Source organism: Heloderma suspectum, chromosome 3 (genome assembly GCF_057233095.1).
Source record: "Heloderma suspectum isolate Gila_16-S chromosome 3, 16-S_ref, whole genome shotgun sequence".
Lineage (NCBI taxonomy): Eukaryota > Metazoa > Chordata > Lepidosauria > Squamata > Helodermatidae > Heloderma > Heloderma suspectum.
The window spans coordinates 134,142,275-134,163,470 of NC_139460.1; the positions used below are offsets into that span (position 1 = coordinate 134,142,275).

The 21,196-nt window shown below is 42.2% G+C and overlaps 1 protein-coding gene across 1 annotated transcript in view; it reads left to right on the plus strand.

The window, feature by feature from the left end:
* Positions 1 to 21,196, plus strand: part of EFNB2 (ephrin B2) — a 64,807-nt gene that overhangs the window by 8,074 nt on the left and 35,537 nt on the right. The window contains exon 2 of the mRNA XM_084844654.1: positions 20,780 to 21,063. Coding sequence (XP_084700780.1) covers positions 20,780 to 21,063 — 284 coding nt within the window. The remainder of the gene's footprint in view (positions 1 to 20,779; positions 21,064 to 21,196) is intronic.

The following is a 21,196-nucleotide window of genomic DNA, read 5'->3' on the forward strand; positions in this document are numbered from 1 at the left end:
TCCTTGCTAGCTGTAATCTTTGTGGGTTACTGTGCTTTGAGTTTTGGCATATTCTGAGAAGCTGACTGATAAAAAATTCTCCAAAATGCAGTATATTTTCCCCTCTGTGGAAGTTCTTTGAAACATTTTTGTCCCATAACTGTATTTCCAAACCCAAATTGACAAGCTGTTCCAAGTTGATATCGTTTAACAAATGCACCACAGAGAGCTGAGTATATTTGTGTAATGTATGAAGTCTTAAGCTCTGTGATGTTTTCCATCGTCCCAGCTTAACCTTCAGAAATCTATAGCAAAAGATCCATTTTGGCTGCAGATAGAATGCAAATCTCAGGGGCAGTGTCCTCTACTTTACAGGCTGGTCACATCCGAGCACCTTGCCTTCTGCATTTGACAATGATTGCTAATAGGCTATTCAGCTAAAGTATTTGCTTGTTCACAGGGAACAGGGCATGATAAATGTCCAGCAAGCTTGCGGCCTCCTTCAGCTTTTCAAATGCAGACTGGTGCATATTTATGGAAGGCAAATGACAAAAGAAGCAGCTGAATTACTCTGGCCTTATGCTTTCTGTTGGAACAAGGGTTAAAGTGATTAAAGAAATAATGCAAAAACCAGTGTCATTTGTTTGCTAACCATTATTCAACATTTAGCTTTCGAACCAACCTGTCATGTCACATTTCAGAAATGTTGCAGATAAAGCTGTGTTCATTGATACAGCATAAAGGAAGAAGAGGCAATTATTTGTGTAGTGTTTTCCTATACAGCAGTTGTCAAGCATGCTTCTGTATGTTCCCTCTTGAAACCAACAGTGGATGCAAATCTTAACATTGCACTCTACCTGTATACAGCTGTTCACATGAGGACTTGCAGTAAGCTGATCCTTGCACCTGGGAGATTGTGTTTCTGTTTACAAAGAAATTTCACAATACAGGAAACAAACCATTAGTGTGTGGTATGTGGTTCTAGTATTTTTTTTCTCAAAGCAGTGCAAGGCAGACATTGACCCAAAGAATAACTTCTGGGTGCATGCTAGGCCATCATTTTAAGGATACTGAATTATGTTCCCATTACAAGCCATATCCATGTCCTATTATGTCTCATGAAATGTTTTTGATCTTCCTGTTGTTGGTGGAAGTCTAGCTCGAACTCATGCAGCCATAGGTAGCATTCAATTTACCATGGGGGTAGCAATCCTATGGCCGCTAGTCAGCAGCTAGATGGCCATAAGATACCTGGTTTTTCGGGAACTGACCTCGGATCCTATGCTATGAAGTCAGCTCCCGGAGAACTGAGCTTCCCCACTTCCGTGCTGCCTCACAAGCAGTGCCGAGCAGCCCTGCGCTCCGAAGAGGCGTGCGGAGCAGCCAAAACGGGGCATTCTGGGGCGGGGAAGGTGGAAATGCTGGAATACCACATCCTATGTGTCGTCCGGCAGCCTCCTCCCCCACTCCGCCTTCCCGCAGCTAGACAGCCAAGATTGGCTGTCCAGACGCAAATGCAGGACAGGGGAAGTGCGGAGGGAACAGTCTCCTCCGTGCTTCTCCTGCTCTGCATTGGATAGGTGGTCGCCTCCAAGTTCAGAGGCGGCTGTCTATCCCCATAGGATTGTGCCCTTAATAGGGAAGTCTTGGCCCTAAGTAATGTGTGTATATCCAGCTGTACATATCTATGCATGTGTTTGTGCGAGACCACAACTTAGGCACTTAAATTTGGGCTCTTTTTTCCTTCTCCCCCCCCCCCCGTGCCAGTTGCTGAGTGTTCAGGAACACAAGAAGAGCTCTGCTGAATCAGACCCAAGACCTACCTAGTTCAGCATTCTGTTCCCACAGTGGCCAACCAGATGCCTTATGAGAGCCTTAACAGCTTACTATAAAGGTGTTTTTACACATCCATTGAAAGTATCGCTTACAGAAACCTTCCCCAATCTGATGCCCTCCAGGAGTGTTGGACCGCAACTCCCATAATTCCCAGCTAGCCATGTTAGTTGCAATCCAGCACATCCAGATAGAGAGCCAGGATGGGAAAGACTCCTCTACAACTTGGATCTCAATGACTTGGGTAATGATGATGTAGAAATATTAGGGAACATGTAAATGGACTATAGCATGTCATTTCGTTTATGAGGTGATATGATGGGGAATACTGTGTTTAAGTGCTCCCTCCACCCCATCTATGTTTGTGTTTGGTTAAGTCACCACAGAGGACTTAAGTTGGACAGGTTGCATTTACCTGATCTGAGACCACTTTGAGCTATCCACTCCATAAAAAGAAATACTATAATGGACACATTATTCCATCATTTCCCCAAAGATGTGTAATTTGGTCTTCAAGTCAGTTCTCATTAAAATAATTAATGAAGAGCTGTTTTTTTTAAAAAAGTTGAATCATTTTAAATCATAAAGTTTACCATTTTTAAGGGGATGAAGCAGTTTCCTGCTGAAACACATCTGTCATAGTGAATTATTTACAGCAGTCATGACAAATCTATAGAATAATGTATGTGGTATAAAGTAGCCAACTTAACTAAGTAAATGGGTGGATTTTTAAATGTTGCAGTTACATATGGGGTTGTTTATGCAAAGGTTATAGGGGGAAAGGCTGCAAATTACTGCAGGTTCTCCCTTTACAAAATAGTGGCACATAGTACCTCAAAATCTTTTGGCTTATGTCCTGTGATGAACATAGTCAGTGCAAGACAGCAAGATTTGGGGTAGTGTTTTTTGGTGTGTTTTTTTACAGTTCTTATCCAAGCATATCTGGGTGGCCACCATGGTTCTTTACATGTGAACAAAGTGTAAATATGGCAGACCTGACTGCCTAATGTGCGTCATGATATCAGCATAATGATATATTTTAAACATTAAAGTAATCCTGTACATTTTCTTCACATAGGCTCCCACCGAGAATGAACAGTAAAAGCCAATAGGCTAATTGTTCCTGACGTATGCTTAAAGTATTTATATAAAACTCCTTAAACTACAGAGTTGTCAGGGAATAGATGAAAACAAACCCATGGATTGCATCCTTTAAGATCTTTCAGTCATCAGCGTGGAGTTCTTGCTGCATTTTTAAACCTATGTTGATAAACTGAGGCAGAAGCAGTGGAGAAAAAGAGACATGTAATAGGCAACTTGAACTGTATTAAAAATTGGTGTTCCCCATAGAATTAGAAATGCACAGCCCCACACCATTATGTTTTCGCTATGGAAACTGCCAGATTGTAACCAGAGAGTGCAGAACACCCAGTCCTATAGAGCAGGGAAAGAGAACGTGTGGCTCTCCAGATGCTGTTGGGCTGCAACTGCCATCATCCTTTGCCACTGGCTAGTGCTGATAGGAACTGCAGTCCCCTCCCCAGGCAGCTTGCTATCTAAATTTTAATATGGGGGACACAGTGGAAAGGGGTGGAATGGAAGAGGCAATGGTAATAAGGGATTAATGTGCACTAATAAGGGATTAATGTGCACAGATGCAGTTTAACAAAACTCTGTGCAACTAGGGATGTGTCATATATACTAAAGTGGGCAAAATGGTACTGAGCATGCTGCTTTCAAGTCATAGGGATGCAGAAACTTCGGCTTGGTTTAGTACCCAGTCATTGTTTGTGATCGCTGCCCTCCCAGTCCTTTGGCACATGCAGAAAACTCAGGGAAGGAGGAAATGTTTTCTCAGTTCACACTGGGGAAAAGGTCTTCCTTCATTTTGGGTGGGGCTTTTACAAAAGGCAGATGACTCTCTTGCTGCTTCCATAAATCTCAACATGGTGAAAGGTCTTTCTTGCATCTAGTTACCTCAATTCACAGAGAACTCTGGGGGAAGAGATCTTTTCAGACCTTTCAAGAGATGAGAGGGTTGCTGGGCTGATGGCGGTGGTTGCCATGGCAACTGAATTTGGGGACCCTTGTTGAGTCATGCCTGTTTCTCCACCCAGTTTTTTTTTATGGAACAGGGTTTGTGCAATGCCACTTTGCAGGCGGTAGTGCCTGCAGATGTCCTAGCAGTACTGACCCACACTGCTTAGGCAGGACAGCATACTATGCTGAGCCACCCAGGACCAGCCCTACCATTGGGCAGAGTGAGGTAGGTGCCTCAGCGAGCAGGTGTCAGTGGGTGGGGAGTGGCAGCAAAATTTTGGAGGAGAGAGCTGTGTGTGCCATGTGGCCTGCCCTTAGTCCCTTAAGCTATCCTGCTGCCCCTAGGTGTAGTAGAGGATGCTGTTCCACCACTGTGTCCCATTTTGAAGTAAAATTCAACTGCCATTTTGGTGGCTTCTGTGCATAGCAGTTTGAGGGAGTGGTGGGTTCTTGTCCTTCGCCTCAGGCAGCCAGCCCTGGATCCAGCTTGCTATACCAGTAATAACATCATATATCATGATGTGCTCCTTCAGACGCGGCTGCATCTCGCTCTAAAGATGCATTTGGTGATGAAGCAGCTCATATCACCAGGCTAAAAAAAGACTCCACTCAAGCCCAGACCTCATTTCGCAACAAGCTATCATCGTCACTCTTGAATGTTAAAGTGTTCGTTGAAGCTTACCTAGTTATTGATGTGTGGCAAGTGGGATTTAAAGAATCTGGGCAGAGAATTGCATATCTGGATCTGTACATTACTGTAATGTTGACTCTCAAGTGGGTTAACTTCACTACAGGTCTGCTCTTGCTGGTGCTTGCCATCTGCTTAACTGGTGCCCAAGCAGCAGTTGATCTGTATGCTTGATTGGGTAAAAGTACCATTTGAAGTTAGGAACATCTTGATTCCTGTGTGGAGGGGGCTTTACAGTCCTTTTGCATCTTCTGTCCACACTCCAGTTGTTCCCTTCACGTTTAATTAACTTTCAGTTTTATTTCAGGAGCAGTCTGATTTAATCATTCTGCAGTGCTTAAACTTTGTCTCTCCCTCCCCTTCCTTTTTTCCTTTTCTCAGGATAGTTCTAGATTTTATTGGTGAGATGAGCAGCGAAAATCAGGCTGGCAATAACAGGGCAATTCTACGCATGTTTAGTCAGATGTAATTCCCACAGTGTCTTGTGAGGTTTACTCCCAGGAAAGTGTACTTCGGATTGCAGCCTAAAGCTGTGTAAGAGGTTTTAAAGACTTGTGTGGTGTCCATGTCTCAGAATTATTAAAATAAGTGTGATTCTGATGATTTATTTAAAGGATTGCAAACCAAATTCTTATTTATAGCCATTAAAATAGTGGAGCTACACCAACTCTTGTAGTCCTAATCTTTAGGGAGGCCATACTGATAATACACACACATGATTAAAGCTAAGCCTGTTCTTAGGTCGCTTGCTGAAGTGTAGCTATAGGAAAAAGTTTTTTTGTGGAAGCGAAAAAGAAATATGACCACATTTCATTAAACCACTTTTAACATAAATCTGAGGGCCAACACAGACATTACTTACAAACCATATCTAGCAGCTACATCTTTTTTCATTTTCACTCTAGAGTAGGCACAGGGCTCTCAATCTGGATCTTAAAAGCCCCTCTGCCCCCGTGTGTGGATCCTGATTGGACCATAGGAAGCTGCCTTATACTGAGTCAGTCCCTTGGTCCATCTAGCTCGGTATTGATACACTGACTGGCAGCGGCTCTCCGGGATTTCAGGCAGGATTCTTTCCTCGCCCTACCTAGAGATGCGGGGATTGAATCTTGGACTTTCTGCATCCAAAGCAGGTGCTGTGCCACTGAGCTACAGTCCCTCCCCTGTGACTAGTTGAGAGCATTTTTTTTAGAGATGTAGCTGCTAGATTCAAATGTAAAGAAATGTCTGTTTTGGTCCTGAGCAGGATTTTCACTAATCCTAGCTAGTGTGAAACTCTAAAAATAATTATTACCGTAACTTGGTTCATTGGATAACAACAGCTGTACATCACAGGGCTTCCGTGTTGAAGTGTGGCTTCCAAGCAGTATCACTTTATAGACTCATTTGAATCCTTTGTCATTCATTCCTGGCTTCCAGCAGTATGAGATTTAAGTATGTTCTGAGTGTTTCATATAAACATCTTTAAAGGTGTGGCCTTTAGGAATTGGATCCAGCATCCACCTTCCGTGAGAGGAAGTGCTCTGCTTGTGGAAGGTCCCGATGTCCAATTTTGCGGGATCCTCCACCCACAGCACAACTCACCTCATTAAGCAGGGTCTCCTGACTCTCTGACTGGGTTCACACAAGGTTGAACCGTGGGTTGTTGTTGAACTGTTGTGTTGTGTGAACCCAACTGCGCTAACAAACCATGGCTTATTAAGCACGAACAATCCGCAGTTCACAACCCAGCAACAAGTCATGAGTTCTCTTTGTGGGTTGTTCGTGGTTAAACCATGGTTTGTTAGTGCGGCTTGGTTCACACAACGCAGCAGCCCATATTTCAGTAACAACTCATGGCTGGGTTGTTGTGTTTGTTTGAACCCAGCCACCATGTAGCATTTTCAGGGCGCTGGAGGGGCTGCTGTGGGAAGGAGGGAGCACTTCCACTAGCATAGTTGATCCAGCGTAAATCTGGATCCAGCTATAGATGTTTTACATGTACACTGAAAAATGTAAAGTGTCTGTATGGTAAATGTGTACTCGTTTTCAAGCATGTATCATACAGGTGCACTTAGGAAGCTGGGATTAACTGCTACTCCTCAAGTGTACGCATGATAACAAAGGTTTGTATTTCTGCAGTGTGGGAAGCAGCAAAACCATGAATGGGTGCAAATCCTCAGGTCTGATCCATGCGATTGGCACCATGATGTGGTTGGCTGTACGTCAGCTGCGGGTGTCAGTGCCTAACCCAGCTCCATAGGATCCATATTGTAGGCTAGTGTGATGCCGGCATGATTGCTGTACCAACCCCTGCATAGAGGACACAGTGGTATTGTGCAGGGTTGTCTCGCACTGCACCATATTCTTGTCGGTTTCACAGATACGCTCTTGCTGCATCTTGCAACCCTTTCCATATTCTGTGCTATATCTGTAGTAAATTCACTAAATAGAAATCAGGAAGATCAAGATTGCAGGTCAGGTATATAGAGTTGGTTTTCCTTTTGTCCTTTTCCTAATGAATCTTCCTTGCATTGTTCTTTTTTTTTTTTTTAAGGCATGAATAGAATATACAGAGATTAAGTTTGAGTGGGACAAATGTTAGGAAAATCTACATATAAATTCTAAAATATAGAAAATAGACTTGGTGCTGATGCATGCATTTTCTGTGCACAATTTCAATTACTTTATGAGATCTGTACGATTAGTACTTCCCTTTGGGCACAAAACAACTTTAGTTTGCCTACTGAATGTACCATGCAGTTTTAATGTTTGAGGTTTGCTAGGTCTGTGTGTGCATGTTGGAACTATTCTCAAGAGTGCTATCATGAGGTCACTGCAAAAATGGTTTTTTGGAGGAGAAAGTGTTGGTGTGAACTGGCCTCAACTATTCACCTTGCCAGTGTGAAGAAATGGCTGCATCACAGCCCAGCTTGAAAATGGCATGTTTTAGGAAGCGTCTGCACCCCTCTGTGACCCCTGAGTAAGGGGTCACCCCTCACAAATGTTTCTCTCTCTCTCTCTCTCTCTCTCTCTCTCTCAGAATAGGGAAACTAGAATCTCCTATATTATAAGGCACAGTTGTGGCTTTAACATTCCAGCCAAAGGACAAGACATTCCACACCCTTTTTTGTTCTTGCTTTATGACTCAGAACAAGACTGTGCAGGCGCTGACAAATTGTAATTAAGAGAAAGGAGTCTCAAAACGTTTAAGGCTGCCACCTTACACTCTGGCTGACAAAGGGATTTCTGAAGAAGGGAGATGGTTCTACTGCTGGACTACCAAAATCTTGTTCTGTTTTCTGTACCAGCTTTAGCTTCTGATTTACGGTGCCCTTTAAAAAGCTAGCCCATTGGCAGATGCCAGCTGGTCTCTGTTAGCTTACTTAGAGCTGAAATTTCTGTGATTCCTGAAAGTGGTGTACACTAGGCCCATTTTGACATCTCTCCTTGTACACTAAATATCTGCATCTTTTCAAGGAAAGGATGTTTCCAGCTTCCCAGATTGCAGTCCAACAAATATACTCTCAAGTCAACAGACTTTTGTAGCAGACATAGTATGGAACTTATAGGCAAATGGATTATCTTTACATAGACAGAATAATTTTTAAAATATTTTATGCCATACCACACACCTTTAATACAGCATCAGGCTTTTCCTGTATTTTGTGGCTACAAAACAGAACACCAGTCTTTATATCAAAGAGAGTCGGCTTTCATTACAGTGAAGGTTCAATTGCACAGTGCTGTAGGCAGTGAAATTTAATATTATTGTGACTTGTTTAGTAATTTTAGGATGACAGAGGGAAATGGATTAAGTTTAAATATAAAGGTTCACGGCGCACATGGGCTTTGTCAAATGAAACCTGAGGTTACTTAGGGAGGGAGCGCTTTCTTTTTCATTGTCAGTCTGAATTAGTAGTTTGTAAATAACCAGCCCCTAGACTGGTAGATGTGTTGCCTTTAAAGAAAGAAAGAAGAAGAGGTATACAGAGAAATGGCGATGCATACAAAATTACAAGTGCAGTTGCAATTCGGAGCTGTTGAACTGGTTTTTGTCTTGTAGGCTTGCAGGGCATTAGTATTAGTTTGGGTTTCTCATCTTTCCCTGTGTGTGTGTGTGTGTGTGTGTGTTTTGCATGTATATGACCTGGCTTGAAAAATAGTAACGCACATTGAATACTCTGCACATGCTGACAGTAGCGTATGGTGCATAGTCACTTCGGTGTTCCTTTTTTTTCCCTATAACTAACAAACCAGCTTTAACTGGCAATAGGCTTCCTTTAGAACAGTAGCCTGAAATAACAGGAAAGAGCCCCAAGTGTGGATATGCATATACAATTGTAGAACACTTTGATTTAACTCTCCAGTTACTGGCTTGTTCCATAGCTACTTGTTTTTATCTTCAGTAATTACTATAATGCTTCAAAACACACTGTTTGACAGTCTATTTCTGTGTAAACCTAAGGCTCTGTTGTAGTCTTCTGTTATCTTGCTGGGATTCACAACAGTGTGTTCATGCTCAAACCTGTTCTAATGTTAAAGTGCAAAAGGGGGCAGTAAAGTGCTATCCAGAAAATGCTGTCTTTTGAAGAGCAGGGTTTTTTAATTGTAAATTCTCATTTTACTTTTGATTTGTTATCTCAATTATTCATTGGTTTATTTTAGGTGACTATTTTGTGCATTCAGTGGTTTTTAAAATGTGACTGTGTGGGTGTATCTGTGTATATAAGACTTTCCACTTTTAACAATAAATGCTGTGGCAGTGGATGTTACTTTCTTTTCCAGGTTCTTTAGCCCCAGTGTGAAATTTCTTTGTCCCCCCTCCGCAGTTCTTCCTTATACACATACTTAAGACACAGTGCTTTTGCAAAGAGCCTAACTTAGTAACACTTTTCTTGCCTTCTGTATTAACAGTGTATTCCTGTGGGGAGAAAGAAAAAAAAAGGATGGGTGGGTGGGGGAACTTTGAGACTAGGGATTGAGATCTGGAGTAGTAAAATGTGGAGTAGGGTCATGGGGTCAAGAGTTGGGCTCTTTGCCAAAGGCACATGCATGATTCATCAAGGAGTAGCAGGAATGAGCATCTAATTGCACTGCATCTGCCCACGGCTTTCTTCCCTTCTAGTAATTCTGTAGGCTAATTCATTTCTGTAAAGATACACCCCTAATTTTACTACAGATGTTTTGCCTTTTTTCTCCTCCTAAAGAACAGTTGAAGAAAATACTATCATATGATAAAACAGTGACTTCTGAAGAATTCAGCTTCTTACTGCATAGATTGGTGGTTTTTTGATGGTGGCGTGAATCCAGTGCAGTTGACAAGATTCATATTGCTAGAGATATTACCAGAGTGATAATACAATTCTAAAATAGAATATTTATACCCATAAAGCATTTTTTTCATTTAGTAGACAAAAAAGCTGTGGCACATTAGTTGCTTCTTTGTGGGAAACAAAATTGATTTAGCAAATGGATCAAAACTCTCTAGTGCTACAAGTACTTATGGCATTCCAGTAACTGCTTCCTGCATAATATTGCAAGTAAATAAATGCAATTAATATTACCATGCAAGGAGGTAATTTCTGAAAGCAGCATTTATAACTTGTAGTTTTCAGCTAAACCAGGCTGATTTTTTTTAAAGTGACCTACACACTTTCCAATTTAGTGTGTTCCTTCAGATATTGGATATCCTGCATAAAACAGCTTTGGTGTGTATGTGAGAGCAGGGCAGGTGGGGCTACTTTCTATATCTAATTTTTGTTTGGAAAAAATCCCAAGCAATAAAGGTTGCAGTGGGAAGATCATGACGTGCACTGTATTGCTGCTATTTACTGGACTCAAGTAACGTCTGAAAGTATTGCATAAAGCACAAGCCTTTGTTCATGCAACCCCTACCAGCAATGTACATTTTTAAAAATGTATTTTAGCAAGTAATCAAGGGCCTGTGTTTGCAAAACATTTACCTATCCATTGCAGCCTCTTGGATGCAAGTGAACAGATAGGACCAATTCATGTAACTGTTCTGTATGTGGAAGAGTCACCACAAAGTAATGTTACTTCTCCATATTCATGTAATAAAATGAGCTTGTGACGGCCCAACATTCTACTGCAGTAAAGCATGTATGGGCAGAAAGATCAGGATCTATAGATAGCTTTCTGGGTGAGTTGTGGTAGATTGGTAAGTGTTTCCGACTCCCAGTAGCTTTTAACAGTTGGAAGCAAAATGGCAACTAACAAAATGGCTGACCTTGTACTAGCCGCTTGTTTCTCAGCCTCAGTGTTCCTCACCTGTAAAATATGAGTATTAATTGGTTGCCTTTGACTAGCTGTTTCTGCAGCTCTGCTAGCCAGTTTTAGAGTTTTGTGTTAGAATTCCTGATTTGCAGTAACTCAGCTATAGATTAGTACATGTATGTTATCCCAGAGATATAGTTTATGGGGTGCAATAACTGATTGGCTCCACCCCCCTGATGCTCCATTTTGCATTTGGGTCCAATTGGTGGGCCTTGGGGTCCCACGAGTCTGAAGTCTGCCCACACCGCCCACCCCATTGTAGACCTCCTGTAGGAGGATGGGGAGAGAGATTGAAAACATCTTCATACAGGTCATGAAAAGTGTCTCTGAGCTCATCTCAAGTTGTTTGTGTGTCTGTGAGAATGCTCTTAACGCTGGATAAAGAACAGATCTTGGAGTGGGACGTACATTCCAGCCAGAGTAGGTACTGCATTCTCATTGCAGATGTGAGGAAATTGAAAATAAACTTTTAGTGTCACGTGTGAAAATACTGATAGAAGGAAGTGGGAGGGTGACTAGCTACAGTTACTATGGAAACTGGAAAACAGTGGGAGAGACCAAGTGCAATGTGCCCTGAACAGCTGGAGATTTTAAAGTGAGTTGGAAGAGGCACTGTGGTAGAGTTGAGGCTTGTATAGATTAAAAATTTTAGAGCAGGGGTGTTGAACCTCTTTCAGCCCAAAGGCTGAATTCCATTTCAAAGAAGCTCTCAAGGGCTGCATTCCAGTGGTGGGCAGGACCGAAGGCAAAAAGGGACTGGGCCAAAGGCAAACAAAATATCTGCATATTTTAGCTTGAAAGTGCAATCCTGTGCATGTTTAGACAGAAAAAAGGCCTACAACTGCCAGCATGCCCCAGCCAGCCATGCATAGGATTGTACCCTAAATCTCTTAGCACTAGTAACCACGCCTTGGGAGAGCCATTTCAACTTTTTAGAATGGGGGGGGGGGACTTGCAAAAGCCAGGAAACCACAAAATAGGGAAAGGGTAAGGGTTATGGCCAAGGTAAGGGGTGTGGCCACCTGGGGAACGCAGGTGGACTGGATTTGGCTCAAGGTAGGGTGGAGTTGACCTGTGGGCCTGAGGTTCAGTACTCTCCCTTAAAGTTGTGGAAGAGGCCATCCTCCAGTTGCGTGTGGTACATATCTTGTTTTTTCCTCTGTTTCATGTTTCCCCTAATTCATATGTTACATGGAGTAACATATGAAAGAGAGGAGCAGCTCACCTCTTTCACCACATGATATATCTGTATATAAATATAACACCTGGGACAAAGGCTCCACATGGATACCCAGTAGTGTGGCTACTTCACTGTCAAGAAGGGGTCATCCAAACAGGGCCTCCATGTAATTTGGTATTCATACACCAGGGTCCCAGTCTCATACATCATGTTGCCAGCATGACTGAAGTGAGGGAGCATGTGCCATTCCACCATATGAATATTCCAGGCAATGGGTGAACATGAGCCACTATTTCTGGCAAACTAGTTTTCAGAATAAAAGCAGCAAGTTTACCATTTTCTTATACTAGATACCTGTCCTCTGAAGAACAGGAGAATGGGGCATATTTGTTGCTTGTGAGAGCCATATCTAATTACAAGGGCCTTTGTGTTTCTTTGTATAATTTTCTCATCTCTGAAGAGAATGGAATGCATCAAATGGGTTGCAGTTGTAAAAAGGACTAATCATCATCCAAACTATTTAGGACTTTTTTTGCCACACAAAATGGTGGTCATGACAAGATTGTCTAGAGGAGGGCTGGGCAGTTTCGGGAGATCTGGCGGCCAATTTCAACCCCTCCCACCTTCTGGGAGTTGCACTGCAGATTATTGGCAGTATCAGCAAAACAAATTTCAGTGGCAAACTGCAGCAGTGCCCTAAAGCCCAATTTAGCTTTACAACAACGTTTAGGCAGCGGCAAACACCACAGTGACAAATTCAGGGGTAGTATAGGCCACGGTGGCTGCCTGTGGCCCATGGCCCACATGTTGCCTACCCTGGTCTAGATGCTTCTGTGGCACTCTGCCATTAATGACCGGTATTATTCTGGAAACTGCCGAAACTGCCCAGCCCTCCTCTAGACAATCTTGTCATGACCACCATTTTGTGTGGCAAAAAAAGTCCTAAATAGTTTGGATGATGATTAGTCCTTTTTACAACTGCAACCCATTTGATGCATTCCATTCTCTTCAGAGATGAGAAAATTATACAAAGAAACACAAAGGCCCTTGTAATTAGTACGAATCCAAGGCAAACCATTCAACATCACAGTAATTCAAGTCTATGCCCCAACCACTGATGCCGAAGAAGCTGAGGTTGATCGGTTCTATGAAGACCTACAACACCTTCTAGAACTCACACCAAAAAAAGATGTCCTCTTCATCATAGGGGATTGGAATGCTAAAGTAGGAAGTCAAGAAATCACTGGGATAACAGGCAAGCATGGCCTTGGTGCACAAAATGAAGCAGGACAAAAGCTAATAGAGTTTTGCCAAGAGAACACGCTGATCATAGCAAACACTCTTTTCCAACCGCACAAGAGATGACTCTACACATGGACATCACCAGATGGTCAATATCGAAATCAGATTGATTATGTCCTTTGCAGTCAAAGATGGAGAAGCTGTATACAGTCAGTAAAAACAAGACCTGGAGCTGACTGTGGCTCAGATCATGAGCTTCTTGTTGCAAAATTTCAGCTGAAATTGAAGAACGTAGGGAAAACCACTAAACCATTCAGGTATGACCTAAATCATATCCCTTATGAATATACAGTGGAGGTGAGGAATAGATTGAAGGGATTAGACCTGATAGACAGAGTGCCTGAGGAACTATGGATGGAGGTTCGTAACATTGTTCAGGAGGCAGCAACGAAATCCATCCCAAAGAAAAAGAAATGCAAGAAAGCCAAGTGGCTGTCTGGTGAGGCTTTACAAGTAGCTGAAGAAAGAAGGGAAGCGAAAAGCAAGGGAGAAAGGGGAAGATATATCCAACTGAATGCAGAGTTCCAGAGAATAGCAAGGAGAGACAAGAAGGCCTTCTTAAATGAACAATGCAAAGAAATCGAGGAAAACAACACAATGGGAAAGACTAGAGATCTCTTCAAGAAAATCGGAGATCTCAAGGGAACGTTTTGTGCAAAGACGGGCATGATAAAGGACAAAGAAGGCAGGGACCTAACAGAAGCAGATGAGATTAAGAAGAGGTGGCAAGAATACACAGAATACAGGAAAGATCTGAATGTCCCTGATAGCCATGATAGTGCGGCCACTGAACTTGAGCCGGACATCCTCGAGAGTGAAGTCAAGTGGGCCTTAGGAAGCATTACTAACAACAAAGCTAGCGGAGATGACAGTATTCCAGCTGAGCTATTTAAAATCCTAAAAGATGATGCTGTTAAAGTGCTGCATTCAATATGCCAACAAATTTGGAACACTCAACAATGGCCGCAAGACTGGAAAAGGTCAGTTTACATTCCAATTCCAAAGAAGGGCAACGCCAAAGAGTGTTCAAACTACTGCACAATTGAGCTCATTTCACATGGCAGCAAGGTGATGCTCAAAATCCTACAAGCTAGGCTTCAGCAGTATGCGAACCGAGAACTACCGGAAGTAGAAGCTGGGTTTCGAAGAGGCAGAGGAACTAGAGATCAAATCGCCAATGTTCGCTGGATCATGGAGAAAGCAAGAGAATTCCAGAAAAATGTCTATTTCTGCTTCATTGACTACGCTAAAGCCTTTGATTGTGTGGATCACAACAAACTGTGGCAAATTCTTAAAGTGATGGGAGTACCAGACCACCTTACCTGTCTCCTGAGAAACCTGTACGAGGGTCAAGAAGCAACAGTAAGAACCGGACATGGAACAACCGATTGGTTCAAAATTGGGAAAGGAGTACGACAAGGCTGCATATTGTCACCCTGCTTATTTAACTTATATGCAGAGTACATCATGAGAAACGCCGGGTTGGATGAATCACAGGTCGGAATTAAGATTGCCGGGAGAATTATCAACAACCTCCGATATGCAGACGATACCACCCTAATGGCAGAAAGTGAAGAGGATCTCAAGAGCCTTTTGTTGAGGGTGAAAGAGGAGAGTGCAAAAGCTGGTTTGAAACTCAACATTAAAAAAACGAAGATCATGGCATCTGGCCCCATCACTTCCTGGCATGTAGGAGGGGAAGAAATGGAAGCAGTGACAGATTTTACTTTCTTGGGCTCCAAGATCACCGCAGACAGTGACTGTAGCCATGAAATTACAAGACGCTTGCTCCTTGGGAGGAAAGCTATGGCCAACCTAGACAGCATAGTAAGAAGCAGAGACATCACCTTGCCGACAAATGTCCGTCTAATCAAAGCTATGGTTTTCCCAGTAGTAATGTATGGCTGTGAGAGCTGGACTATAAGGAAGGCTGAGCGCCGAAGAATGGATGCTTTCGAACTGTGGTGCTGGAGAAGACTCTTACAAGTCCCCTGGACTGCAAGGAGGTCAAATCAGTCCATCCTAAAGGAAATCAACCCTGAGTGCTCATTGGAAGGACAGATACTGAAGCTCAAGCTCCAATATTTTGGCCACCTAATGCGAAGAGAAAACTCTCTGGAAAAGACCCTGATGCTGGGAAAGACTGAAGGCAAAAGGAGAAGGGGACGACAGAGGATGAGATGGCTAGATAACATCACCGATGCAATGAATATGAACTTGAGCACACTCCGGGAGAGAGCGCAGGACAGGAAGGCCTGGCGTGCTATGGTCCATGGGGTCACGAAGAGTCGGACACGACTGAACGACTGAACAACAACAATTATTCTGGAAGTTTCTAGACCCTGCCCTTGGTAAGGGTACATTTAAGGATTCATGGCTAGGTGAAGCTGTAGCACATAGCAACAATTCCTCATCCAGTTTTCCTTCCTGTGAAATTAACAGTCTGCTTATCCTTCCCTCTCCTCATACTGTGGTATTGTATCCCTTTGTTTCATTCCAGAGCGAGAAAAGCTAGAGCATACCCTTGCACTGGAGAATATCCAGTCAATGAGCCTTAGGGGACTAAATTCAGGCTGGGGTCTGGCAGTCATATTCTGACCCTTCAGGGGAATAGTGAGCAGAGAATTTGTTTCTAAGACTAGTACAGGGAGGTTACAAGATGGGTAAGGAACTGCCTCAGCTATTCAGTCTCTGTGACCTTTGACAATTCTAGAGTGAAGTTAATATATTTCTTGGGAAGGTCTGCTAATTTCAGTGATGTCTCTCTATTGTTGGCCTTTGTTGTGAGCAGTAGTCCTGCAACTATATAGCCAGATTTGTCTCACCTACTTACTAGCATCCAGAATCTTCCATAATTAGCAGCATATCTTCAAGACAAGTGTTTCATTGAGAATGTATGGCATCCTTGCTATGTAGCTACATCTAAAGGTGTAAAATAGTCAAGGAAAGCAAGTTCTTAGTAAGTTGATATTGGTTTACAAGTTTCTCAAAAGAGGGATCTCCCACATGTGGTTTTACATAGAGTCCAGCAAATGTAAAAATGCTTGATATGGTGTTCATCTGATATCTGCATTTTCAGATGAAATAATTTTCGAGGTTTGATGCTGCTCTAGTTTAATCATTCAGTAATTTTGACCCTTACTTTTATAGAAATAGATACAAGTCCTGGGTTTATTAAGCTGAGTAACAATGACGGTTAGCAACACGAGCTGTATAAAGAAGCATAGTAATTTTAATTGCTTTCATTGTTGTGTTTTTAGTTTTTATTTATGTTTTAATTAGATTTTGATAATCTGGATTTTATGGGTAGCAGCCTTGAGCACCATTTTTTGGGCACAAAGGCAGAAATTAAATAAATGCATGGTATAAGGACGTCTTTGAAAATCTGTTATGGGGATTCAGACAGTGGTGCAGAATCTTAGGCCCAGGGACCCAATTCAGCTCTCCTGGGATCCGAGTCTGATTCTCTAGGGTTCCCCAGAAGGCCATGCCCCTTTGTCTTTCCCCCAACCACTGATTGGTGTTTTTCCAGCTTTTGTGCAGTTCTTTCCCCACTCTGATAGGTTGAAATGCCTCTCCTTAGTTACTAGATGCAAGAGCTTTAAACTAAAATATCCTTGCATTTTTAATATTTTTTGTTGCTTGGCCCCGTTCCTTTTGCCTCCAATCCTGCTCACTACTTGAATGTGGCCCCCAAATTCAGCCCTCTGGCTGAAAGAAGTTCTGCATCCCTGGTTTATGACATCTCCCTCCCCACCATGGGTACTTCTGTTGCATCAGCCTCCTGAGAAGATAGAGTGCCTCTGTGTGTTGATCTGACTTGTTATGATCAGTTTTTAATACACATATGAGCACAATAACATTTGAGAGAATAAAACTTGGAAATAAGGAGTATTCAACCCACCCGCCCCCCAATTCAATAAACAGGAAGGGAGCAAGATTCCGGCCACTGGCCATGCCATCAGTGATGTGCCTGCTGGCCATGGCCACTGGCATCCATGTGTTCAGCATAAGGCTTCTTTGTCATTGACTCCAAATGCTTAGTTCCTGGGGGACACAACCAGCAGACACTGTCCTTATGTGTTCATGGAATATACGATGAGGGTCATATTGGCACCCCTATAATGAAGCTTTCATGTAATTACAATGGTTATAAAGCTCATTGTTACTTGTGGTACCAGCATGAAGAAGGCATAGGCCTAATTAAAATACTAGCTAAAAACTGAAATACTAATTCATTAGTCAGACTGATTTCAGGTTTAAAATGCCACATTTCAGTGTGGGGTAGTGGTGAGAGTGTTGGACTGGGAGCTGGGAGATCTGGGTTGTAGTCCCCACTCGGCCATGGAAGCTCACTGGGTGACTTTGGGCCAGTCACAGACTCTCAGCCCAACCTACCTCACAGCATTATTGTTGTGAGGATAAAATGGAGAGGAGGAGGATTATGTATGCTGCCCTGGGTTCCTTGCAAGAGGAAAAAAGGTGGGATATAAATGCAATAAATAAATAAATAAATACTTTCCACTGACTTTTTAGGAGTAAAATGAGGCATTTCTTTTTTTTGCTGATTAAAAATAAGTCAAAATCTGTTTCTGGACCGTGTGTGTATCGTGTTCAAATCACTTGCCCCATTACTTTAGTACAAAAGTCGGTTATGCTTAGGCAAAAGGTGCCATCAGGCTGTGTGTCTCTTGGCTGCTGGAACGGATCCTAGTAGCCATATGCAGCTCCATATTTTCTGTCGCAGCAGCCATGAGAAGGGCGAGTAAGGCAAAGGGAGATTAAAACCAATTTTGTTCTTCAGCTCCATCTGGCCGTGTATGCCAGCCCTAAAAGTAATATGTTCTCTGTCTCACTTAACTTGCATGTGTGTGCAGGGGGTTTAACAATAGAGCGTGTGCTTATTTGTGCCCTGTTTAATTTCAATGGCTTCTTGTGTGAATAAAAATCTGCGGTGAGAGAACAGTAAAACAGCTGGAGAACTGCTTTTTATAGCTCCATGTTTTGCATTTGGATTTGGTGCTTTGCATCGCATACCTTTGCTCTCGAAGATACCCAACTGCTACAGGCATAATTAACCTACCTTTACTGTGAAGCTTCAAGCTGAACTCTTTGGAGGATGTGGCCTTGGCATCATTGGTTTGACACCAGGTGTGGGATTCAGGAGACTTTTGATCCTATGTATTAGTTACATTTCTGCTTGAACCAAAGATTTTAATTAGCTTTAGGGCTTCCATCTTATGTGCACCTTTCAAAGCATAATCAGGGAACTTGGCTGGATTATGGACATGCAAAATGTTTTAAGATAGTATGCTGCCCATACCCCCCCTCCGGGACGGTGTAAGGGCATCTGGTACCCACACAGTCATCATAAGCTAAACAAGCCACAGTGTGTACCGGGTACGATTTGCATAATCACCTGCCTGGCTGCAGGTTGTCATGTTGTCTGAATCCAGGTGGCATGGCTTGTTTGAGGGGGAAACAACCCAACAACAGCCCATGGCTTGTTAAGTGTATGATGATTGTCCAAGCCTTCAGACCTCTTAACTCAACAATAAACCAATTAAATCAGAGAATTTGGAATTAAAATGAATATATTCTTGCAATCATTCCAGTTTAATATAATACAAGGGTAGACAACCTGGTGCCCTCCAGATGATTTAAACTACAACTCCCCTAAGCCCAGACAACATGATCTGGGTTAGTCCAAAACATTTGGAGGGTGCCTACCCATGAAATAATACATTTAGAGCACAATCCTATGCATGTTTAGACGGAGAAAAGGCCTACAACTCCCAGCATGTCCCAGCCAGTATGGCTGACTGGGGCATGCGGGGAGTTGTAGGCCTTTTCTCCATCTAAACATGCATAGGATTGTGCCCTTAAGGATTTAAAATATATACACTTTCTGACTTCTTAATTTATTGTTTGTATAGTTTTATTACTATCCACAGTAAAACTCAAGACAGCCAAATCATTCTTGCCTTGTAGATGAGTACATAGTTTTTGAAGTAAAACAAGACAGAGCATGTACTATAGAAAATACACATTCATGTACAGTTTTCTTCCCATAACCTTTAAAGAATATATTTGAAAACATTTATTTGCTTACTGCTTTGCTACAATTGTTTTGAATGAAAGCCAGCAACTTTGTTAAGAGGAACCCAACACATTCATCTTACTTTTGAATGAAGATGCCCCCAAAATGGAGGTTTGGCATACCATATCAATTTTTAGGCAAATTGAGGCACATTGCTAGCTCATGACTAAGATACACCCATCTTTTGCTTACGGTACAGGCTGGGTAGCTGCTGGACTTAGTTAATCAAATACAGGATAAATGAATCCTTGTTGTAGAAATTTATTATGAAGCTTTCATATTTGTGTGTGTGTGTGAGAGAGAGAGAGAGAAAGAGAGAGAGAGAAAGTGGGGCACGAGCGTGTACTTCTGGGTTCTTTTTATACTAGCTGTTGGGTAGAGCGATTCATTAGGAAGCCATTGTTTCAGTCTTCAGAGGCATTTTCTATTAAGGAAGATCTTTACAGCAATATGGCTGGCAAGAAAGATTTAGAAAGAGGAAAAGGAGGCTTTCAGCTGTAGGTATTAGAGGGATATTGTATCCATAGCTCTAAAGACCAGCTTCCAGGCATTAATTAGAACACATGCATCTTAGGGAAAAAAAGATTACAGTGGCCTTTGTTGCTTACAGGAGTGTGTCTTCATTTTGTGGTTAAATCAATATTACAGGCAATTATTTTCCTTTTAAAATGTATTTTGTTAAGCCACTACATTAAAGTAAGGCCAGTTGCTTGACTGATAGTACCCAATTATAAGTAATTTGAAATATTTCAGATGCCCATTTGATTCTGGACTTAATGGTTTATGTAGAATTGCCCTAGTTTTAAGGATGGTGAAGCTTTGTCTGGAAGCTGCACTTGCTGTTGATTTTCTGCCTGTCCATATGGCAGACTGGGAGGGGGAGAGACCAGCCACTGCCTGTGTTACAGTTTGAAATAGAACAATAATTGAGCAGCCATCACAGACACCTATTGGATAGTGCCTGTGACATCATCGAAAAGCCCCCCCCCCCATCAAGAGGGACACATAATTTTGTAGATTAAAAAAACCACACACTTAAAAGATCCTTTCTGGATGATTGCTTCCCATTGTATTCCATGAGGACTTCTATTAGTCTACAAAGGCTTTCACTCCCTGCAGCAAGACTTTTCTGTTTGCATCTCTGCTCCTGCCCCATCTGTGTCTTTTGACCCATTATCTCTCTGCCGCAGCAGACTTGCTGATGGTAGGGAACATTCCCATGGCTCTTAAACACTTTCCGTACACAGCCTAGATGGTCTTTTATTATTTTTCAAACTGTATTTGTTCCGTTTGCCTCCCCCTCCCTTTTAAAAAGTGGCATGTTTCAGAACAGGCCTTTTATCAAATGTCTCACTTTTGCCATTTTTCCTTATTCTTTTAGATTCCATCCTGGACAAGGACTGGTACTATACCCAAAGATAGGAGACAAACTGGATATTATATGCCCAAAGGTGGACTCTAAAACTGGTGGCCAGTATGAGTACTATAAGGTCTATATGGTTGATAAAGACCAAGCAGATAGCTGCAGTATTAAAAAGGACAACACACCTCTACTCAATTGTGCCAAGCCTGATCAAGATGTTAAGTTTACCATCAAGTTTCAAGAGTTCAGCCCTAACCTCTGGGGCCTGGAATTTCAGAGAAACAAAGATTATTACATCATATGTAAGTGAACAATGACTTTTGTTTCCTCTCTTTTCTGTCTTGCTGTTTCTTAATTTATTCATTGTATTCAATCAACTAAGAAGCTTAAAGGATTTGTATTGTTTTCTTTTAAAGTATTTTCATGGCAGCTTAT